Source organism: Salvelinus alpinus, chromosome 21 (genome assembly GCF_045679555.1).
Source record: "Salvelinus alpinus chromosome 21, SLU_Salpinus.1, whole genome shotgun sequence".
NCBI lineage: Eukaryota > Metazoa > Chordata > Actinopteri > Salmoniformes > Salmonidae > Salvelinus > Salvelinus alpinus.
The window spans coordinates 5,431,784-5,450,238 of record NC_092106.1 but is presented as its reverse complement, the minus strand read 5'-3'; the positions used below and the strand labels follow the sequence as shown (position 1 = coordinate 5,450,238).

Below are 18,455 nucleotides of genomic sequence, written 5' to 3'. Positions count from 1 at the left end.
GCAGTGAAGGGGGGACCAAATCCATATTAATGCCCATGATTTTGGAATGAGAGGTTTGACAAGCAGGTGTCCACATACTTTTGGTCATGTACTGTGTGTTTCACTTGAAAAGGCATGTTGCCATTACTTGATTCTGTGCATCATTTGCATTGTGTCTTCTATTATGCATGATCTTGATACTAAATATACAAAAGTGTCTTTCTTTTTTTATTTTTTATTTTATTTATTTTTACTCAAATGACCTTGAGTCGGTGTTGCTGATTTATCTATCTATGTCTAATGGCAGTGTCCTGTGATGTTTGTTTTCCTCCCGGCAGCGCTGCGAGAACTGCCAACGTCCCGGCGCCACAGTGGGATGCTGCTTGACCTCCTGCACCAGAAACTACCACTTCATGTGCGCCCGGCAGCGCCACTGTGTCTTCCTGGAGGACAAGAAGGTCTACTGCCAGCGCCACCGGGACCTCATCAAAGGAGAGGTGAGACGCAAAGCAGAACTCCTTCCTTATCTTCTCCAGCCCACCTCCCTTACCCACCTGCAGCATCACACACAAATGAAACATCTAGAACATACCAAAACTTTACAGATAAAAATGTTGATTCAATGTCTGTTTTTTGTTTTTTTAAAGCTCTGGCTTACTGGTAAAAGGTAAAAACAACATGCATGCAATTAGCCCGTATCTATCGGAATCATACTGCAGCATGGGTCAAACTGAGGTCATGGTGAGGAGAAGGGCGCACTTGTGGGTACTTTGTTTGAAATGCATGACTTCCTTGCCCAGGTGGTGTCCGAGTCTGGCTTCGAGGTCACGCGGAGGATCCTGGTGGACCTGGAGGGGATCAGCCTGCGGAGGAAGTTCCTGACCGGTCTTCAGCCGGAGAACATCCACATGATGATAGGTGTGTGTGTTTATATTATCCCCCTCCACAGCCATATATAGAGACCTCTATGGACTAGTTCCAAACAGCACCCAATTTCCTATTTGAGGCATTACTTTTGACCAGGACCCATAGGGCTCTGGTCAAAAGTAGTGCACTATATAGAGAATAGGGTGCCGTTTGGGATACACACTACGTGTGGCTCTGCATACTCTGTCTGTAACCTCTCCCTGGGAACCCCAGCCGTTATCTGATCATATTTGATCTATTCCAGAGCTATGCAGCACGCCTGATTTTATCAAATGGTCAACTGATCATCAAGTCCTTGAGTTAGGTGAATAAGCTGTGCTATTTCAGGGCTTTCCCAAAGTAGTGAAACGGCCAGGGGCGTTCGCGGAGTTTTGAGACACTAGCTGGCCCTACAAACATGTTTCTGAATGGCCTTCTTGGATTGGGGGTTCAAGCTTTTTATTTTTTTTATTTTTTCATCGCAGGCTCCATGACCATCGATTGCCTTGGAATACTGACCGAGCTCTCGGATTGCGAGCGCAAACTCTTCCCCATCGGCTACCAGTAAGTACACACAGTGCCGCGGCTGTCTTTTTTTAATGTGAAGCGGTCAGTGCAACAGAAGACTGATCAATTTGCTGGTTTCTGTCACCACAGGTGTTCCAGGGTGTACTGGAGCACTCTAGACGCCCGGAAGCGGTGTGTCTACACCTGCAGGATCCTGGTGTGTCGTCCCACCGTGGTGGAGCCGGACCTAAAGAGTCCTCTTCCAGAGGAGAACCGCACCATCTCCCACAGCCCTTTTACGCCCATCTTAGGTGTGTGTGTGTGAGCCAGAATGCTGCATCGCTACATCATTCATTGCGGCACTGCGTTTGGTCTAGTTCGTAGCCGGCGTGTAAACGCGTTCAATACGTTTATTTTATCGCAGGCGTAAACAGTACAGTGAAATGCTTACTTGCGAGCTCTTCCTCCAAAATGCAGCATTCTGAAGAATTGATTGCATTCAACTTTTCGTTGACAGATAAAGTCCTGTCTCCGGTGCCCGGCCCTTTTGACTCTCTGAAGCCCTCCAACCGCCTGTCCCTGCTGCCCTCGAGCCCCAATCCTCCTAAAGTTTACACACGGAACAGGCACCCAAGCTACCCCCCGTGCCAGCGCTCCCCTGGCTCCAGACCACTTCCATCCCCAGGTATCTTCCAACTCTTTACCCCCATTTACCTCAAACTGTCATTGTAAACTCCCATTCACACGTGGAGACATGCAGTATGGTGAAATGTGTTTATGTCCATGTTTTGCAGGCGGATCCTTTCAGTCGGCCCATGAGATTGTGACGGTAGGGGACCCCCTTCTGAGTTCCGGCCTAAGGAGCATCGGCTCCCGGCGCCACAGCACCTCTTCCCTCTCCCCCCAGCCCAGACAGAAGGTAGTCTCCCCTCCACAGGCCGGGGTGGCTGCCGCCATGAACCAATTAGCCCTGGTCTCTTCTTCCACCCCACCCCCTGTGCTCTCCTCTTCCTCTGCCTCCAGAGACCTGGGTCTAAGGGATACGGGGAAGCCGCCCGCCAGCGGAGTCCGAACGCAGAGCCGCGAGACTAGCTCACTCAGCCCTGGAAGTCAACACAGACACCACCACAGCATCTCTGAGATGAAGACAGACGGTGGGAAAGAAAGTGCGCCTGGCAAGCAGGCGGTGGGAGAGAACCTCAAACTTTCCCCAATGGCCTCAGGGATGGCAGGAGCGAGCCAGGCCTCCCCACCACCAGGTACAGGTGTCCTGACAGGGCACCAAAGGGCCAGCAACAGCAAATCCCAGGCGGAGAAGGGGAAGCAGGGCGGGAAGGTCCCAGACCTGTCGGCTGGCGTCACGCTCCTCTCCCGCCACTGTGTCACCACGACCCTGTCCAAGGACAGAGGTGGTGGTGGTAGTAGTAGCAACCCGGCCAAGGAGGGAAGTGTGACCTTGGCGCAAGCCTCTAAAGATTCTGGGAAATTGGGGTCTCCCCAGCCCCTGTTCCACAAAAGCGTTGGGAGGAAGTCCCAGGACTATCTGTCGGGGCCAGCCCCTGCCGCCGCCATGAAGCCCCTGTGGTCTTCGGGGGCTGAGGATGATTTCATCAAACGGAGCTCCCAAGCCACCCCGGCTGTTCCCTCCAGCCACTCGGCCGCCACCACCAAAGACAAGCACTCCAAAGTCCGAACAATCGACAGCCGAGAGGCATCTAAAGAGAGGGAGAAGACCCCTCAGAACAGCAACAAGAACCCCACGCTCAACAACAACAATTCTAAAGACACTGGTGGAACCACTAACTCTCCAACCCCGACCTCTCAGAACTGCAACAGCAAGGCTGCAACCCTCAGCAACAACACCAAAGCCATTGGCAAGCAGGAGGTGGAAAAGCTGGAGAATCAGGGAAGAGGACGATCTTCAAAGAGCAGGGAGAGATTCTCCAGTCCTGAGAAGAACAGCTCCAGCCTAGAGGCCATCAAGCAGCCCAGGTTAGCCTCGGAGAGAAGCATGAGGGCTTCACAGGTTCAAGCAAGAGTAACAGCCAACGAAGTCGCGGCTGCTAGAGACAAAAAGCGGGCTATAGTCAAGGCGTCCCTGACACCGCTGAAGACCGACCCGAACGGGACTAACACCGTGAGCACTTCCTCTGACTCCTGCACCACCACTTCCATCTGTCCAGTGGGCCTTGAGGGACCCCCCCACCGCAGGTCTTCCTGCTCCGTGCTCTTCTCCCCGTCGGCCTGCTCGGAGAGCTCAGAGTCGACCAGCCCGCCACTGCACCCGGAGGACCGCGAGGAGAAGCGCCTCCTGGCTCACTGCACCAAGGACGAGGGGACCAGCCACAGGGATGACCAGGCCTTGCTGGAGGAGGAAGGCGGCGACGGGGACAAACGCCACGAGGACGACAGTGACTGCTCGGGCTCGGCCAAGCGACGTTACCCGAGGCGCAGCGCCAGGGCCCGCTCCAACATGTTCTTCGGCCTGACTCCTTTCTACGGGGTGCGCTCCTATGGAGAGGAGGATATCCCTTTCTACAGCAGCAGTGGGGACGGGCCCGGGAAGAGGAAGACCGGGGGTAGTAGGCGCTCGGCCGAGGGCCAAGTGGACGGGGCAGACGATAGGAGTAACTCCTCCTCAGGGGACAGCGGAGAAGAAGAGGAAGGGGGATTCAGCCAGTGTTCCAACAAGGATCCATACTATTACAACTTCACCCGCACCATCATCAACCCCGGCCCTGTGATGCCCTCAATCGAGGGGATTGACCAGTGCCTGGGGAGGGGCTCTCAGCTGCAGCGCTTCCTGAAGGATGATGAGGAGGAGGAGAGGGTCGTTGCTGCTGTGGATGGAGTTCCCACCCGGAGCCTCCTGAGCCACCAGCAGATTGGCCAGCTGGACGGCATTGATGACAGCTCAGAGAGTGACGCCAGCGCGAGCACCACCAACACCACCACCACGGCCACCGCAGCGTCCTCTTCCCACAAGAGCACAGGAAAGAGGAAGGGCAGAGAGAGGCACATGGAGAAGCTGGAGCACGACTCTGGGAAGGAGGCGGACAACAGCAGCGGAGGGGGTGGGAGCAGCGGTAGCAGTAGCAACAACAGCCGAGAAGGCAGGAAGAGCCAGAAGGACAGCGCTCTCCCTCTGGGTGGGGTGAAGTCGTCCCAGAGACAGGACCCTCTGGAGGCCCAGCTCTCACTTAGCACTGACCTGCTCAAGTCAGACTCGGACAACAACAACAGTGACGACTGCGGCAACATCCTGCCGTCGGACATCATGGAGTTTGTCCTCAACACGCCCTCCATGCAGGCCCTCGGGCAGCAGCCTGAGGCCTCCTCCGAGCTCCTCTCCCTTGACGAGGGCTATGGGGTGGGCGTCAACCGCCGCAAAGACATCCTCTTCGAGGACTTCCCTCGGCCGCTGGCCAGTGCTGAGCCCGCGGAGAGTGGGGTGAGCACGTCCATCTCGGTCGAAGAGCCATATGGTCTGCCTCTGGAGCTGCCCTCTGACCTCTCTGTCCTGACCACTCGCAGCCCCACGGTCAACAACCAGAACCATGGCGGCCTCATCTCAGAGGGCTCAGAACGCACCATACTGTCCCTGGCAGCCTCTGACGATGCCATCGCAGAGAAAGGAGGCGAAGACAAGCAGCAGAGAGGAGGGGCCGGTGTGTCCCCTGAGAGCCAGCAGGAAGGAAGTGGAGGTAGCCGAGAATCTCAGGTAAGAGAAGGCCACATGACCCCGGAGCAGTTTGAGCATATCACTAGTCCCTCCCTGGGCCAGGTGGTCGAAGCAGATAACCAGGATCTGACCAGGAGCTCTGGGACCCCAGTCCTACCCAGCTCCCCAACCCTGCCTCTCCAGGGACAGAAGTACATCACTGCTGCATCTTCAGTCAGCCCCGGACCCTCCCAGGTGGCCAGCATGGCCGTCCAGACCACCTCTCATTTAAAACCAGGCCCGGAAAAACTCATAGTGGTCAACCAGCATCTGCAGCCCCTCTACGTCCTACAGACTCTCCCCAATGGTGTCACTCAGAAGATCCAGATCAGGCCATCGGTCAGCGCAACAGGAGTGATGGATACCATGACTCTAACCACAGGGCTCACCACCGGGATAACCACCTCCCAGCCCATCTTTCCTGCTGGGGGTAAAGTGTTGGGCACCATGTCCCATCACCCTCAGATCCATACTTTCACCGGCACCACCCAGGCGGGCTTCCAGCCTGGCATTCCCAGCACCCCCTCCGGCCTCCTGATCGGGGTGCCCTCCCACGAGCCCCAGATCCTGGTGACCGAGGCCGGACGGAGGCACGACCTGGCCCCCAACGTGACCATAGTGTCCAGCGCTGCCTCCATCTCCACGTCCTCGGCGGTGCTCGCGTCTGGACACGGCAAGAAGCGACCCATTTCCCGTCTCCAGCCGCGGAAGACCAAGAAACTAGCCCGCTCCAGGAGCCAGCCCACCCTGGCCCCGTCTGAGGTGAGACCCAACATGACTCTGATCAACCTGTCCTCGCCACAGATAGCCCAGTCCGGACTGGTCGAGCTGGGCACCCTGACCACGACCGCCACCACTTCTCACCGCAATGTCCCCAACATTATCAAGAGACCCAAATCGGGAGTCATGTACTTTGAGCCCATCCAGCAGAGGAGGCCTCTTCCCAGTGGGCAGCCTGGCATCCTGGGCCACGACTCTTCCACCCACCTGCTGCCCTGCACTATCTCGGGGCTCAACCCCAACCAGTCAGCAGTGCTGAACATGGTGTCCATGGCTCAGCCCAGTGGGCCCGGAGGCCTCATTGCGCCAGGCTCTGTCTCTCTCAGCACCCCGGTGCTCAGCTCCGCTGAAATCACGGGACCCATCAGCAGCCTCCTCTTCAAAGCCACCCCGCACAACCTGGGCCTTCCGGAGCAACAGATGCTCCTCCAGTCTGGAGCACCTCTGATGTCTCAGCTGTGCAGCCCTGCCCAGACCTCCATCGCCAGCAGCATCTGCGTGATTCCCTCCCATCAGACCATCAGCATGTCCGTCAGCCAACAGGTGGACCCGGAAAGCGGCGCTTTCCAGCGGCAGCAACACCCGCCAAATGCTAGTGGACAACCTGTGGCTCTGGCACCCAGCCCGGTCTCACAAGACTCCGGCAAGGGACATCCGGTTGGAGTGTTCTCCCAGAGTTCCCGCTCTCAAAGCTCAAGCGCCATGCCTATATCCAGGTCCTCATCAGAGCAGAAACAAGAGCTGAAGTGTGGTGCTGCAGCAACGGCATTTACGGGCTCTGGGAAAGGGAAGCAGAAAGCCAAGCGGACGAGGCAGAGTCCAGATAAGGCCAGCGGGAAGAAACACAAGGGTTGGCAGACAGAGCCTCCTCGGGAGACGCAGGGAGACCGGGCACCTTCCACTCCTGGGTAAGATTCTCACATAAAAGATAACTCATGAAATAATCAACTAGGACTATACTGAGTTCACTAAACGTGTGTTATGATACTATGGTTGCCACCTGCTACATATCCATATTTGAATTCCCTCTACCACTGCAGCTCTAGAGAGCCAGTCTCTCCCGAGTCCATGGACACAGGCAAGCCCAGAGACAGGGGCACCTGCAAAAGGTAAGTAAATGCAAGCTTGTCACCCATTTCCATTTTTCTATACTATTAATATGTCCAATGGGTAATGTTTCTCCTGCTCTAACCAGTAAAACCAGTGAGTTCCCTGAGGAGAAAGGCGAGACCACCGCTGGCTCTCTACTGGTGGCCACCCCTGACCAGGAGGGTTGCCGCAGGGACTCTTCTGTGGACAGCAAGCCCAAGAAGGGACTCATCTTTGAGATCTGCAGCGACGATGGCTTCCAGATCCGCTGCGAGAGTATCGAAGGTATCCGAAGTCCTGGTCCTTATCCTCTTGCTCTGTGTTTCCATGCAGCATGGTTATGACGCTCAATGGTAGAAAATAGCTCTAAAGTTATTGAAGTGAATGTGTAACAGTCAAGGTCTCTTATTTCCAAATCCTCGTACAGATTAAGAACTAAATGTGTACTTTAATACTAACACTGTTATGAGATACTAAGCTGACCTGTCTTGTCTTCTCCCTCTGACCCACAGAGGCCTGGAAATCCCTGACAGATAAAGTCCAGGAGGCCCGCTCCAACGCCAGACTCAAAGAGCTCTCCTTTGAAGGTAAAGTACCACGTATCAGATTTTATTTTGTTTGTGCCGGTTCATTTCTTTTGAAGAATGAAACGGTCACTCATCACAAACTTTTTTTCCCCCCTCTGTACCCCTCGACTCCTTCCTTTGTTCTCTCTCTCTCATTCTTTCTCTCAATCGTTCTTTTTTTCCCTCTCAGGAGTGAACGGTCTGCGGATGCTGGGGGTCCTCCACGATGCTGTGGTGTTCCTGCTGGAGCAGCTGTATGGTTCCAGGCACTGTCGCAGCTACCGCTTCCGCTTCCACAAGCCCGAGGAGGCCGACAAGCCCCCGATCAACCCCCACGGCTCGGCACGCGCCGAGCTCCACCACAGGTACAGCCCTCTTCCAACACTTAAAGGCATAGGATTAGTATCCAGACAAATGTACTGTCTTTTCTTCTATGTATTATTATAACGAGGTCCCTTCTCCTGCCTGGACCAGCGTCCATGTGCATCCTGCCGTCATCCTTTCCTTAAAGTCATCACTGAGTCATGACTGGACAGGTGAAGACCATGTGGCGGAGACCTTGCGTTCACCTGATGAATCATGTCTAATCATTGATTAGTTCAGGAAGGATGCACTTCTAAAGTGTATTTTTTATGTAGCTGGACCCAGGTCTCTTAGTTTTCTTTTGATTGTTGAAGAAATTCAGATCTATGCATTCTACTTCAGCAATTATTATGTAGTGAGCCGTTTGTACGCTGGCTCTCTTAACGGATGTTTTGGAGCGGATAACTGCATCTTCCTTAACAGATCTCAAGTCACTATTTGGGAGAGGTCCTTCCTAGGGTTAAGAGAGTCTGCGTCATTGAGTTGTGTTTTCTTGCGTCATCTGACCTGTGTGTCTGCCTTCGCCGCAGGAGGTCTGTGTTTGACATGTTCAACTTCCTGGCCTCCAAGCACCGCCAGCCTCCCGAGTACAACCCCCACGAGGAGGACGAGGAGGTGCAGCTCAAGTCTGCTCGGTGAGTCACGCCGCCCTGTTACACAATTCCTGTTTTTAGTTTATTTTTTACTTCAGAAAATCACGATGGACTCTTTCTTCATTGTCCGTATCATCATTACAATGGACTTGTAGTCTGTCGTCTTGGTTTTCTGTTCACGTCCCTGTATCCACCTGTTGGCGCCACACGGTGGTAGTAGACCATCCTTCCTTCATTGGAACTCGTAACACACTGCTACTGTTGTTTTTCAGCCGGGCCACCAGCATGGACCTCCCCATGCCCATGAGGTTCCGACACCTGAAGAAAACGTCCAAGGAGGCGGTGGGGGTGTTCAGGTTAGGAAGACGCTGGCTACGTGACGTTTTCTACGTGATACAAATCCAAATTCAGTGGAATGGTTTTAACGAGAAGAGGAACTACTACCGTAGTTTTGCTGTAGCTACGTCCTTGTTCCAGAGAGTGGGGTTTAAAAGCGGGAAACCCTTTGTTGAACCAGTTGTCACTGAGCCCCTGTGTGTCCTCCCCTCACAGGTCAGCCATACACGGCCGAGGTCTGTTCTGCAAGAGGAGCATCGACGCGGGGGAGATGGTGATCGAGTACTCGGGCAACGTCATCCGCTCTGTCCTCACCGACAAACGGGAGAAGTACTACGACGGCAAGGTGAGAAGAGAAGCCGGGCGTCAATGGGGCACAGTCCTCTGTGCTCATTCGCTTTGAGTCTGAACAAGGGTCACTTTCGTTAGGCAAACGTTGTGGAACGTTGCAGATAGAAATGTCATGAAAAGAACTTCCGTGAGTCCTTATTCTACTTGTCAGAGAGAGACGTTCTGCATAATAAAGGTATTTCTATCTGAATGTTCTATAATGTTGGGCCCTGCTGAATGTGGTTTTCATGTGTCAACAGCATTAACCAGTCAGGATCTTTTAGTAATTTGATAATGCAATCCTCAGCCAATGGCGTCTCACTCTCTTCTCCTCCTGTCCCTCCCTCTGCAGGGCGTTGGCTGTTACATGTTCCGCATCGACGACTACGAAGTGGTGGACGCCACCGTGCACGGAAACGCCGCCCGCTTCATCAACCACTCGTGCGAGCCCAATTGCTACTCGCGTGTCATCAACGTGGACGGGCAGAAGCACATCGTCATATTTGCCACGCGCAAGATCTACCGCGGCGAGGAGCTCACCTACGACTACAAATTCCCCATCGAGGAACCGGGCAATAAGCTTCCATGCAACTGTGGAACCAAGAAGTGCCGCAAGTTCCTCAACTAGCCCCCCACTCTGCCGTGCGATGGTAGTGGCGTTAGCGGTCCTTCTCCCACTCTGCCGAAGCAGTCGCCTCGACTAGCGTGGCGCCATCCATGCAATGCCAGGTCTTAGAGAGCAAAGTGATGCTTCCAGTACTGCCCTCCCTTTTTGCTGTACGGCTTGTGCAGAAAGAGGCGCGTTACAGACCGGGTTAAGTTCGATACGAGCTCTGTTTTTGAAAGAGAACAAATTATTATTGTGCCTCTGGTTGTTTTTGTTTACTTTTCAGACTCTGAGAAGTCAAAGGAAATGGTAACTGTGTAAGATTAGCAATTTTCAACGTTTTCTGTCTCTGAATGATTCAAAAAGATTTTAAATTGCCCTTTTTGTTCTGAATTTTAACATCACCTCACATTATTTTTCTAGAGATGATATCTCAATTCTGTGTGAGCATAGAATCCATTGATTATGTGCACACAGAAAAATGAAAAATGAATTGCCACCTTGTAAGAGTTCCATTTTACACACCAAAGTGCAATTTGTGGAAGGGAATTTTCTCTGCATTTTAGAAATAGAACGAGGACGTATTAGAACTGATCAGAGGGCGCTTTTCTCTTGGCCTCATCTGTTTATACACATCTGCCTGTCGGAATGTGCATCCTGTGCAGCCTTCGGAGTAGCCGCAATAACATAAAGCTTTGCTTGGGCTGCTTCGCTGTGTATTCAAAGACACTGTAAATAGTTCTTATGCCTGTCCAGAGCAACAAGTCGCAAGATGTGTTAGGAAGAGAAACACTAGAGGGGGTCGAAACGACAGAGGGAAAGAAAGAAGCCTGTAGATTTATTTATTTTAAATTTGTATATTATTGTTAAGCGCGACTGTACTTGTACAGAGTCATTGTCAGACACGTAGTCGGGTGGCGGTCATTACATTGTCGTGGCCGTGACTAGCAAGCTAGACTGAGATTCTGGTGGACTGACAGTTGAGGGACTAACTTTTTATTTCGTTTTTTTTGCTGTAGTAAATGTTATTGTTGGTTTTGTGTAGGAAAAATGATAGACTGAGCCATCTATTTGTATCACAGGTATGCACTCGTTATGTCTTTTATTAGAAATTTGGTTAGAACAGAGTCCGGAATTACAGCGATGAGAACCAAACGTCATCCCCCTAAATCTGGTTTCCCCTTAAGCCCATTTGAAGTTTGAAATTATGGCCTATTTCCTGAATTACTGTTGCAAAGGAATTGTTTATTTCATTTTTGAATCGGGTCATTTGAAGTCTTGTCTCTTCTGGTCCTTTTTTTGTTATGGGCAGAAAAATATCATGCTTGCTTTGAGAATGTAAATAATATATATATTTTTCTATACAAACGACTAAAAAGCACTCACTAGTGAATAGCACTTAATGTTATAAATAGTATTTATATTTTTAAGAAATCGTATTTATTTTATTGCCATTTTTGTAGGAAATAGAGGTTTACAAACACTAATGCTTGGTCTCTACATTTTTATTGAGCTGCCTTTTTTCAAAGTTGTTTTTTTGTTGCCGTTTTAATTTTATTTGTAGCCTGAATGTTTCTTTTTGGATTCCAAAGACTGAAGCTGTCGCTCCCCGCTGAGCCCAGTCCACCAGTAGCTCTATTTGTCAATCAAGGACATTTCCATTGACTGCATGTTAGCAGCATGGCATTATTATATGCCCTTGATGGAGTCTGTTAGTGTTCATCTTTTGGAATAGCTGTCTGATATCTCCTTTTTTCCAGCCTTAATTCCACACACCACGCTGAGGCGCCATTCAGACCTGGGCCGTCTCACCGTGCGCAATTCGTTCACGTTCAGCTTTTTTCAACAAAATGTCTCTACAAATTTCAACGTCTCCCTTTTGGGATCAAACGCGCTCCAAAATCGGCTAACTGTAAGGACATAACACGGCTTAACGCCCATAGCCACATCAGCGCTCCAAGATTCCCCAAATGGAAGTGTTGCCTTCATGTTTATACTGTCAATGTTTTGTCGTGTTTCTACTCGACTCCCTCGTGAAGTCCGGCGTTTGTTTCGTGGTGTTTACATGAGACAGGCTACACATGGAAAGCTTTTTAGAAGCTCGGTAGAAGCTGATGACGTTAGGAAAGGTTAGAAGAGGCTAACCGTTACCATTGGCCACAATTCAACCTCTGTTAAGAGTCTTGCTTTGCATTTGTTGTAACTGAGCACGCTTCGTTTGGCGAACTCTGTGACTTGTAAACGTAACAGTAGTAGATTGACAGAAGTAGTCCCGGTTTTGGTGAGAATTGGGACATTGGGTACAGAAAGTGGATAGGTTGATGACAGGCATATATTTCCTCGAACGAAGCTCACCAAATTGCTGCTTTGTGCAACTCTGGCTCCAGTTGTCCTATAGCGAGCCACTTCAGGCCAGTGACCTTTTTGTTATGTTTTTGGTTTGTCATCCGTTTTTCCTCGTAGTCTGTTGACTTTATATCTTGTAAGGCCGTCGCAGAATCTCTCCAACCCTTACCCTGCCCAGGCTGTGAAGTGAAACCATAACTTTGCCAACACATTGCACTGGTGACAGGCACTGACTTAACATGGGAAATGACTTTCTACTCATTGTAAACACAATGGGTTCCTAATGTTTTTAAAAACCACAAGCACAGGTACTGTTTGTAAGCTCCCTTAGGAATTGTGGCCCCCAGGAAAGTGCACTTCTGCTCGACCTTCTCCCAAGTGTGTTAGGGACGTTCAGAGTGCAGGGACCACTCTGGAGGCCAACAGTGAACACTCCTCCACCTTGCAGCCTGGGTTTTGCCAGCTAATTCAGGGATACCGTTTTGGTTCAGCTCTCGCTGTCCTCCCATCCTGGCTAGCCTTAGGGTGAGGCACAGGGTCATGCTGAATTCTGCTGCTAGGTCTTTAATGAATGTATATACAAAAACTGAATTGTGGTGATTTCTGGTATCAACCACGATTTGTTTTTGAGTTAAAAAGAACCCACAAAAAGACTGGGAAGATGAGCTCACAGGACAGTTTGTTTCATTTCAGGGGGGAAAAGATTGAGGGACGGCTTTCTAGTTTAACGTCAAAAGGGCACACGGAATAAACGAAGACTTCAAAGATAGCTTTGGTAATCCTTTTACTAATCCCAAAGGCTCCGTCTCTGACTCCTCTACAGATCCATAGCAGTAAAGTGTGATGTTTCAGTACTTGGTGAACAACAACCCATTAGTCAAGTGTTTTTAAATGGCAGATAGATTCCGTTGTTTCTTGGACTTCATAATACCATGCCACACCAGTGGCCCCCTTCCTTCACTTGTAATTATGCTATATATACATAAAAACATATACCGAAACAGAAATAGTAACATGTACTTCAGTATCTATACAATATACGGAATGAACAGACAAACTTAGTTACAGTAGCAAACAGCAGGTTTATAATGGTTAATAGCTATGTTCAATGTACTCTATAATGGTTTTGTGTTACAGTATCAGTTTAGAATAACTAACGTACATCATCTTCTGTATATTGATGTCCAATACCAGTTTCCCTGTGCCTGTGTGTGCTCCATTGGCAGGAGCATTGCAGTTTCTTTCATTTTTTTTTTTCTTCCTGAAAAGAAACAGTATTTATGTAATAAGATGTATAACGTGGTTGTGAACTTCTTGAAGTCAGCCATTTTGTTTTAGTGTTTGGTTGTCGTCGTGAATGTTTTTATTCTTTGTAAATTCTTAACAGGGATTTTAGACTGCTTACTTGATGGTGGTATAATTGAGTTGAGTTTGTGGAGACCAGGGAAAAAAACGAATCCCACCAAAATGTTATTTTACAGTCTTCCATGTCTCCCTTACCACCCCTCTCTCTTTGGAAGCTTTGGTTGTACTTATCATGTATTGTTTTATAGAACGTGATGATGATGATGCGTTTTTATTTATTTATTTTGTGTATTGGAACATCCATGAATTTACAGGTCACGGTAGTTGCCGGAACCTGCTTGAAAGAAGTTGGGAAAAATACTTAACTGTATTTGTAATTTTATAATTGTTCCTTGTGTATAGAACGTATCAGCCTGAGATGGGACGTGGCATCAAGGGGAGTTGGCGGTAGGACTTGGAAACGGTTAAACGGCTCTTCTTATGCCTTGAATATACCTTTGTCTTATTAACACTTCCTCCTGAACTCCATGAGAATAATGATGATGATGATAATAATATTTTTCCCTATTAGTTGTACATCAGTGTTCTCTCATCTGTCACAGAAATGAAGGAAAGTTAAACCACAATAGTAAACCACAAACTACTTAAGGTTGAATGTATAATTAGGAAACACAATTGTACATAACTGTAAAAAGAAAAGTTTCTAATCATGTTTATTTTCTATGCACTTTTTTTATTTAAGTGATAGTTTAAATAATAAACATGTCTCGTTTACTCTTTCTTAAGGCTCCGTCTCCGTTTCTGTAACTTGTTCTCTGTCAACCTAGAATATAGTCCACATATTGGTATGTGTTAGTGATAACATGCTGGGCTAGGTTTCCCGATAGCGATGCAACGTATGCTTACAAATGTTTTTAACAGTGCATTGTTCCTACAACGGGCGAAGACGTAACACGCGTTTTCCAAAACACCACGCAGAAAGCGCGTTCGCTAAGTGTCGTTTGGCGCATGTAGATACTGATGGGATCGAAAGAAAGGCAGTGCTGCTCTCTGATCAGATTTCTCCATTCAAATCTTAACGTTAACGTTGTAATTATTTCACAATACTGATGACGGATCGGCTCCTAGAGAGATCACCTTATGACTACAAATATTGAGGCGGCTTATTCGAATGCTTACTCTGAGGCACTAAATCGCATTCATTTGGCACATTGCGCACTTTACACATGATGAAAAAAATTCTGGCAAAATATAGACAGAGTACCCTACAAATTACTAAATTGACTGAACATGAAGTTGATTTCTATCTTTGAAATGCACTGTGCAAAACATTAACACCTTCCTAACATTGAGTTTCCCCACCACCTTTTTGCTGTCAGAAAAGCCTCAATTTGTCAGGGTATAGATTACAAACTGTCAATCGTTCCACAGGGATGCTGGCCCATGTTGACTAATGCTTCCCACAGTTGTGTCAAGTTGGCTGGATGTCCTTTGGGTGATGGAACGTTCTTGATACACACGGGAAACTGTTGAGCGTGAAATATCCCAGCAGCGTTGCAGTTCTTGACACAAACCGGTGCACCTGGCACCTACTGCCATACCCCGTTCAAAGGCAGTTAAATATTTTGTCTTGCCATTCACCCTCAATGGTGCGCACACAATCCATTTCTCAAGGCTTAAAAATCTATCTCCCCTTCATCTACACTGATTGAAGTGGATTTTACAAGTGACAATAAGGGATCGTAGCTTTTACCTAGATTCACCTGGTCAGTCTGTCATGGAAAGAACAGGTGTTCATAATGTTTTGTGTGCTCAGTGCCTATAGGACCATTTTCTTTTTAACATATTTTTAACCTTCGCTTGTTCAGTTGCAAAGACAATGGCAACTGTATTTGTAGTCAACTTCGTTCTGAAGTTATCGGTCACAGAGAGGCAGATAGAATAGAGCTGTTTATGTTTAGCGGAGATCTTCTGTGTATAAAGTGACACGATAGGGAAAGAACACATCTAACCCACTTAGCCGTGGGTTACCGAGGCAGTCGGTAAATATCGAGAGTTTAAGTGCACTTTTAGTAACTATGGTTTTTGGAAACCGCTCGGAGATTGAACAATGCTCCTACAACGGTTCTAATGATGCATTTAGCCTTAAGATGCTTTTGGGAAACCGTGGCCAGATCTGTGTCACTCCTTGTTCAGTTCTCAATTTCTATGTTTATGAACCCCATAGTACCCTATTGTAAAAAGCATATCCCACTGATATAAAGTGTGACGTATTAAGTTTATCTAGTTTGCTAACTCAACTTGATTTCCTCAGTTCACATAACCTATTTTGAAGGCAGCAGGGTAACCCAAACTATAACAAAGCCAAAATTAAGTTGTCAATTCAGAATACAAATCTAGGTCATAAATACTTCCATTGTAATGCAAGTTCCAAATGTGTAGTAGCAGATAACCACATTTGGTCAACTGAGAAGCAGTTTGTGTTATAGAAATAATAGGCAGTGTTTTGGGTTTAGTGCTCCAGGACACAACAGGTGGCACCTCAGATATATTCCTGCTAGCAGCTCTCTTATTGAGCAGATCACATTTCACTAGATATTCTTTTCCCAGACCTGGGATTCCTCAGATCAGCTAACCAGATCACCCCACTGATACTAGCGTGCCTCTACCTTTAAAGCTTAATTCACATTCTCATTGCTTTTCCAGTCAACTCCTCAGATGGAGCGAGAGAGCTGGAGGAAAGAAATGGAGAGATAGAGTTAAGGAGAGTGTGGATGCAGAGATGAAAGACTGTAAAAGTTCTCTATGGACTGCTGGAGAAAATCCAGGAGGGAGAGAAGATCGAAATACAAGAGGTGTTGGAGGAAATTAAGAGGGAAGGGGAGATTGAGAGGAAAGAGGAGGCAATGCAGAGAAGGACAAACAGAGGGTGAGGAAGGAGGACAATGAAGTGGAGAAGAAGCGGGAGGAGGTCGTTATGAAAGACAAGGGTCTGGATAGACAGAAAGAGAAACTGGAGAAAAGTTGGAGTCGGACAGGGAGAAAGAGAAGTTGAAGAGGAATAAAATAGTGGAAAGGTTGACTGTGGATGAGAGATGGAGGAAAATGACAAGAGCAGGAGAAATTATTAAAAAGAAAGAAAAGGAGATGGTCAGAATGAAAACCGATGTGGAAGAGAAGGCAAAGGTGGAGGTGAAGAAAGGAGTTGGAGGGATAGAAGATGAGAGGCAAAAGAGAGGGAGAAAAGAAGAGAGAACAAAGTGGAGATACGGAGTAGTTTGAGAAATGGAATGACGAGGTGGAGTGTGTGAAGCTGGATATGGAGGAGAAGATGTAAGTAGAGAGGGTGAGGATAAGAAAGAGAAAGAATTGGAGCTTTTTAAACTGGAGGTTGAGAGAGAGGAGGGAAATGAAGGAGAAGGAGGTGAAGCGGATAAAGGTGGGGTTGGAAGAGAAGTGGAAGATTAATCGGTTCAGCCACCGGGTCTTCTCCATGCATCGCGCCGACAGAGATAAACACCTCTCTGGGAAAAGGAAGGGCGGAGGTGTATGCTTTATGATTAACGACTCATAGTGTAATCATAACAGCATACAGGAACTCAAGTCCTTCTGCTCACCCGATCTAGAATTCCTTACAATCAAGTGCCGGCCATTTTACCAACCAAGAGAATTCACCTCAGTTATAGTCACAGCTGTGTACATTCCCCCTCAAGCAGACACCAAGATGGCCATCAAGGAACTTCACTGGACTATATGCAAACTGGAAACCATACATCCTGCGGTTGCATTTATTGTAGCTGGGGATTTTAACAAAGCAAATTTGAGAACAAGTGTACCTAAATTCTTCCAGCATATTGTTTGCGCTACGCGCATGCGCAACACCCTCGACCACTGCTACTCCAACTTCCATGATGCATACAAAGCCCTCCCCGCCCTCCCAAATCCGACCACGACGCCATCTTGCTCCTTCCGTCTTATAGGCAAAAACTCAAACAGGATGTACCAGTGACGAGAACCATTCAACGCTGGTCCGACCAATTGGAAGCCACGCTTTAAGATTGTTTTGAACACGCGGACTGAAATATGTTTCCGGTCAGCCTCCGAGAACAACATCAACCTATATGCTGACTCGGTGAGTGCATTAATAAAGAAGAGCATTGGAGATGTTGTACCCACTGTGACTATTAAAACCTACCCTAACAAGAAACCGTGGATGGATGACGGCATTCGCGCAAAACTGAAAGCGCGATCCACCGCATTTAACCATGGAAAGAGGTCTGGGAATATGTCTGAATATAAACAGTGTAGTTATTCCCTCCGCAAGGTAATCAAACAAGCGAATGCCAGTACAGGGACAAGGTGGAGTCGCAATTCAATGGCTTAGACACGAGACGTATGCAGGCAGGGTCTACAGGAAATCACGGACTACAAAAAGAAATCCAGCCACGTCACGAATACTGACGTCACGCTTTCAGACAAACTAAACACCTTCTTTGCCCGCTTTGAGGATAATACAGTGCCACCGTCGCGGCCCGCTAACATTGCCTGCACCCCCCCCTCTCCTTCTCCATGGCTGACGTGAGTAAAACATTTAAACGTGTTAACCCTTGCAGGGCTGCTGGCCCAGACGGCATCCTTAGCCGCGTCCTCAGATCATGTGCAGACCAGCTGGCTGGTGTGTTTACGGAAATATTCAATCGCTCCCTATCCCAGTCTGTTGTCCCCACATGCTTCAAGATGGCTACCATTGTTCCTGTACCCAAGAAGGAAAAGATAACTGAACTAAATGACTACTGTACCCTAGCACTCACTTCTGACATCATGAAGTGCTTCGAGAGACTAGTCAAGGATCATATCACCTCCACCTTACCGGCCATCCACTTCAGTTTGCATACCGCCCCAACAGGTCCACAGACGACGCAATCGCCATCACACTGCACACTGCCCTATCCCATCTGGATTAAAGGAATACCTATGCAAGAATGCTGTTCATTGACTACAGCTCCGCATTCAACACCATAGTACCC

The 18,455-nt window shown here is 48.6% G+C and overlaps 1 protein-coding gene across 6 annotated transcripts in view; it reads left to right on the top strand.

Moving 5' to 3' along the window:
- The window catches only part of kmt2a (lysine (K)-specific methyltransferase 2A), a 51,224-nt gene extending 37,016 nt beyond the window's left edge, over positions 1 to 14,208 (top strand). For all 6 annotated transcript variants that reach the window (XM_071356628.1, XM_071356631.1, XM_071356627.1 and 3 more), the window contains 14 exons: positions 318 to 476; positions 780 to 897; positions 1,371 to 1,449; positions 1,543 to 1,703; positions 1,910 to 2,077; positions 2,187 to 6,801; positions 6,934 to 7,002; positions 7,089 to 7,267; positions 7,495 to 7,569; positions 7,739 to 7,913; positions 8,442 to 8,546; positions 8,777 to 8,860; positions 9,057 to 9,186; positions 9,523 to 14,208. In XM_071356628.1, coding sequence (XP_071212729.1) covers positions 318 to 476; positions 780 to 897; positions 1,371 to 1,449; positions 1,543 to 1,703; positions 1,910 to 2,077; positions 2,187 to 6,801; positions 6,934 to 7,002; positions 7,089 to 7,267; positions 7,495 to 7,569; positions 7,739 to 7,913; positions 8,442 to 8,546; positions 8,777 to 8,860; positions 9,057 to 9,186; positions 9,523 to 9,798 — 6,393 coding nt within the window. In that variant the 3' untranslated portion in view covers positions 9,799 to 14,208. The remainder of the gene's footprint in view (positions 1 to 317; positions 477 to 779; positions 898 to 1,370; positions 1,450 to 1,542; positions 1,704 to 1,909; positions 2,078 to 2,186; positions 6,802 to 6,933; positions 7,003 to 7,088; positions 7,268 to 7,494; positions 7,570 to 7,738; positions 7,914 to 8,441; positions 8,547 to 8,776; positions 8,861 to 9,056; positions 9,187 to 9,522) is intronic.
- Positions 14,209 to 18,455: the final 4,247 nt, after the last annotated feature.